The following is a 4,399-nucleotide window of genomic DNA, read 5'->3' as shown; positions in this document are numbered from 1 at the left end:
TTTAGTAGAGACGGGGTTTCACTGTGTTAGCCAGGATGGTCTTGATCTCCTGACCTCGTGATCCACCTGCCTCGGCCTCCCAAAGTGCTGAGATTTCAGGCTTGAGCCATGGCGCCCAGCCCTGGAGTTGGGATTTCTAAAAAACCATGTCTGCAATGTTTTCATTCACACTTCTGACACCAAATGGGTGGGTTTTTTTCCCCCCACACCAACCAATTCTCCGCACACCAGCTGGGTGTCCTACACTTCAGTTCAATTCTAGCACTGGCGATAGTGCAGACCCCACAGGTTAAGGGCTCAGTCCCACAGGACTGCCCCCACTTCAGATGCCAGTCCCAAGTCCTGTGTTTCCACCTGTACTTCTGACCAACCAGCTATAAATGGAGGGTTTTCATGACATGCTCCTCAGATTTGATAATTTGCTAGAATGGCTCATGTAACACAGAAAAATGCTTTGCCATTACCAGTTCATTCTAAAGGATACAATTCGGGAATGACCAAATGGAAGACAAGCATAGGACAAGGTATGGGGAAGGGGGCAGGGTTTCCATGCCCTCTCTGAGTACACCACCCTTCTAGCACCTTGATGTATTCAACCCAGAAGCTCTCTGAACCCCATCATTTTAGGGTTTTTATGGTGGTTTGCATAGGCATGGTTGATTAAATCACTGATCATTGGTGATTGACTCAATCTCCAGCCCATCTCCCCTCCCTGGAGGCAGTGGGGAGAGCTGGAAATTCCAACCCTTTAGTCATGCCTTGGTCTTTCTGGCCACCAGCCCCCATCCTGAAACTGTCTGGGAGCTCCCAGCCATCAGTCGACTCATTAGCCTACAAAATACGCTCTTATCGCTCCAGAAATTCCAAAGGCTGTAGGAACTCTTGTTTCAGAATGTGAGGACAGAGACCAAATATGTATTTTCAATTGTATCATCCCATGCCATGGAAAGAGATAGTGGAGAGCATGAATGACTTCAGTCGTAAAGCCACTGTCAGTCCTATGAGCCACTTTAGCTCATAACGTAGAGCATGTAACCAGCAATTAGGATGAGTAAGTTGAATTTTAAGTCCTGACAATGTCCCTGGAGCACACCTCTGGAATGACTGGGACTCAGCTTGTGCTAGTATTGTGCCCATTTGGACACAGTCTCACCAGACAGCCCTAGACTGTCTCAGCCACATGACGCCCAGACATTACGGCCAGTGCCCTTCCAGTCTCCAGCCCTAGCTGCAGGTGATGGCTTGCAGACCAACACAGATCCCCGGGGCTCCCTCTGCTTAGGTAGTGGTGGCTGTTTGCGGGTTGCTGGCCTGCTTCTAAGAAGCCTGTCCTTCCTCCTAGGAGTAGCAACTCTGGGCAGCAGGGTGTCTGGGTGTTTGAGATCGGAAGTCCAGTCACCACCAATGGTGTGGTGCCTGCGGACGTGATCCTTGGAAGTGAAGATGGGGCAGAGTATGATGATGAGGATGAAGATTATGACCTGGTGACGACACGTCTGGGCCTGGAGGATGTGGGCACCACACCCTTCTCCTACAAGGCTCTGAGAAGGGGAGGTGCTGACACATACAGTGTGCCCAGTGTCCTCTCGCCGCGCCGGGCAGCTACTGAAAGGCCCCTTGGACCTCCCACAGAGAGAACCAGGTCTTTCCAGTTGGCAGTGGAGACTTTTCACCAGCAGCACCCTCAGGTCATAGATGTGGATGAAGTTGAGGAAACAGGAGTTGGTAAGACCATTTAAGTTGCAGTTGGTAAGGTCTTGCATGTGTGGACTTCCAGACAGGCATACTGCTGGGGAGATGTCAGTTGTGAGCATTACGTGGTGGTTTGTAAGGATAAGAGCTGGGGAAAGTACAGGTTGAACTCTCACAGCTGTGGAGCCTTGGTGTTATATGCCTAGTGGCTTCAGAGATGCTCAGTGATCTTTTGGGATTAGAGCCATGGTTTTGGAGACTGTTGAATGTGTCTTCTTTCAAGTTTCCTAGTATTCCATTCCATCTGTTTTAAAGAGAAAACGTCCTTTAGAAGTATTTTGAAAGTCAGATTTTCTTGTGATTTCTCAGATCAGAAATGTATTCATCCACCTGAAAAAAACATTTTAGAAGTTCTTTTGGCTGTTTATGAAGCTTATCTTTGACATTTATTTCCTCTTGGTTTTGGAATTAGAATTGTCGATTATTTTTCTTCCCAGGTCCCATCAGTTTCAGAGTTGGTTTGTGAAGATTAAAAAAAAAAAAAAAAAAGTTGGTTCTTTTTTAAAAAAAAAAAAAACAGGGCTGGGTGCGGTGGCTCACACCTGTAATCCTAGCACTTTGGGAGGCCAAGATAGGCAGATCACAAGGTCAAGAGATTGAGACCATCCTGGCCAACATGGTGAAACCCCATCTCTACTAAAAATACAAAAATTAGCTGGGCGTGGTGGCACACACCTGTAGTCTCAGCTACTTGGGAGGCTGAGGCAGGAGAATTACTTGAACCCAAGAGGCAGAGGTTGCAGTGAGTCGAGATTGTGCCACTGCACTCCAGCCTGGCAACAGAGTGAGACTCTATCTCAAAAAAAAAAAAAGTTTTACAGTACATTTTCTGGTCAACCATGTTATATCAGATTTTTGCTACATTTTGAGGGAAAATAGAACTCCTGGGTGCTTTCATTTGTCTTATAAAAGATGTTCCAGCCGGGCACGGTGGCTCATGCCTGTAATCCCAGCACTTTGGGAGGCCAAGGCGGGTGGATCACCTGAGGTCAGGAGTTGGAGACCAGCCTGGACAACATGGTGAAACCCTGCCTCTACTAAAAATACAAAACATTAGCCGGGTGTGGTGGCACACGCCTTTAATCCCAGCCAATCTGGAGGCTGAGGCCAGAGAATCGCTTGAACCTGGGAGGGGGAGGTTGCAGTGAGCCAAGATGGCGCCACTGCACTCCAGCCTGGTTGACAAGAGCGAGACTCTGTCTCAAGGAAAAAAAAAAATTTTCCAACTAAACTGTCATCATTTTTTTTCACATTAGTTTGATACCGAATCCACTAAGACTCACATAAATGGGATAGTCCAAGCCTTTAGATAAGCTTATTGCGACTCTCTACTGCTTTTCTACTAAGGAATGATCACAAAACCCTTAGAAAAGCCTGGCCCATTCCACACGGTTCCCTCATTTTCATTTGCCCTTACTTGTTCTGATTTATCTCACAGCAGTAGCCATACAATCTGGTTCTCACGAGTATCCCAAACCGTGGACGAGATGGGGTGCTTACTGGCTGGCGTGCTCACTTACTTCTGAGGCCCAGAAATGGAGAAGCTGCCGTTTGGTGGCAGGACAAGGACAGGGGCTCATGTCTTAGGGTTCTTCTACTGCACCCGGGGTTCCTGGGGTGATGCTCACATTGCTCAGCACATGCCACTCTGCCGTGGGTTTTGGAGTCACCTCCCCCAGACGCGTCGGGTGTGTTTCCTTGCAGATGTTGGGTTTTGAGTCCCACCCTTTCTAGGTATCTCTGAAATTCTCATTTGTGAAGTCATCACATTTGAATGAGACCATATCTAGCCCAACAACTTGGGGCAGTGTATTACTTAAGACTGAAGAAAGCCTAGAGTTGAACACAGATTGTGTCTAAAACAGATGTTTTCCTGTCCCTCTACCCCAGTTATTTCCCTATGTTTATGAGAAAGGTCAGTCTTCTGTGGCCAGTATTGCATTCCTGGTGTTATTTGAATAGTTCACATACACGCAGGCCATAATGACCCCTGAGAGCTCTGCCCACAGCTGGAGTTTAAGTAATCAGTAGCATCACGTGTTCAGTTCGGGGCTCAAGTGTGCTCGGCTCCAAACACTGTCTTTATAAAGCCAGAAATTCCCTTCGGAGTATGTAGGACTCATACAGTCTACCTGGGTTTAAACTTTGCTTTTCTCTTCACTCGTAACAGTCAATTATGAATGGGATCATTATCCTCTCTAAAAGTTCACCCCTCTTGTGCTTTTGAATTTCATTCCAAATTAATTTGCTCTGGATTATTAAATATAATGAGCTAGTTCATGATTCTAATAAAATGAACGTGGAATGTGGAAATTTAAAATAGGGAGACATTCTTTTTGTTTCTTAGGTCAAAGACTTTTTAGCCCAGGTGTGACTAGGGCATTATTTTTGTTCAGCTTTTGAGCATAAGTGCTTCCAAATTACTCCTCAGGGAAAAGTGTAAGTTGGGGTGGGGTGGGGGGTGATTGAAAATTAAAAAGCATATAAGCCAGGCAAAATGGCACCCACCTGCAGTCCCTGCCACTTGGGAGGTTGAGGAAGGAGGATAAAATATATGTACATATTTTAGGGTTGTTAAAATGGCAAATTTTATGTTACATATATTTTACCACAATAAAAAAAGTAAAATAATTATATCATATAATTA

General features: G+C 45.9%; 1 protein-coding gene across 2 annotated transcripts in view; it reads left to right on the top strand.

Moving 5' to 3' along the window:
* NID1 (nidogen 1) overlaps positions 1–4,399 on the top strand; it is a 107,364-nt gene that overhangs the window by 26,490 nt on the left and 76,475 nt on the right. For both annotated transcript variants that reach the window (XM_011935734.1, XM_011935735.1), the window contains exon 4: positions 1,343–1,725. In XM_011935734.1, coding sequence (XP_011791124.1) covers positions 1,343–1,725 — 383 coding nt within the window. The remainder of the gene's footprint in view (positions 1–1,342; positions 1,726–4,399) is intronic.

The sequence above is a fragment of the Colobus angolensis genome, unplaced genomic scaffold (assembly GCF_000951035.1).
Source record: "Colobus angolensis palliatus isolate OR3802 unplaced genomic scaffold, Cang.pa_1.0 Scaffold148, whole genome shotgun sequence".
NCBI classification, from domain to species: Eukaryota; Metazoa; Chordata; class Mammalia; order Primates; family Cercopithecidae; genus Colobus; species Colobus angolensis.
Note: the sequence above shows the minus strand (reverse complement) of the source record. Positions and strands in the feature narration are given on the sequence as shown.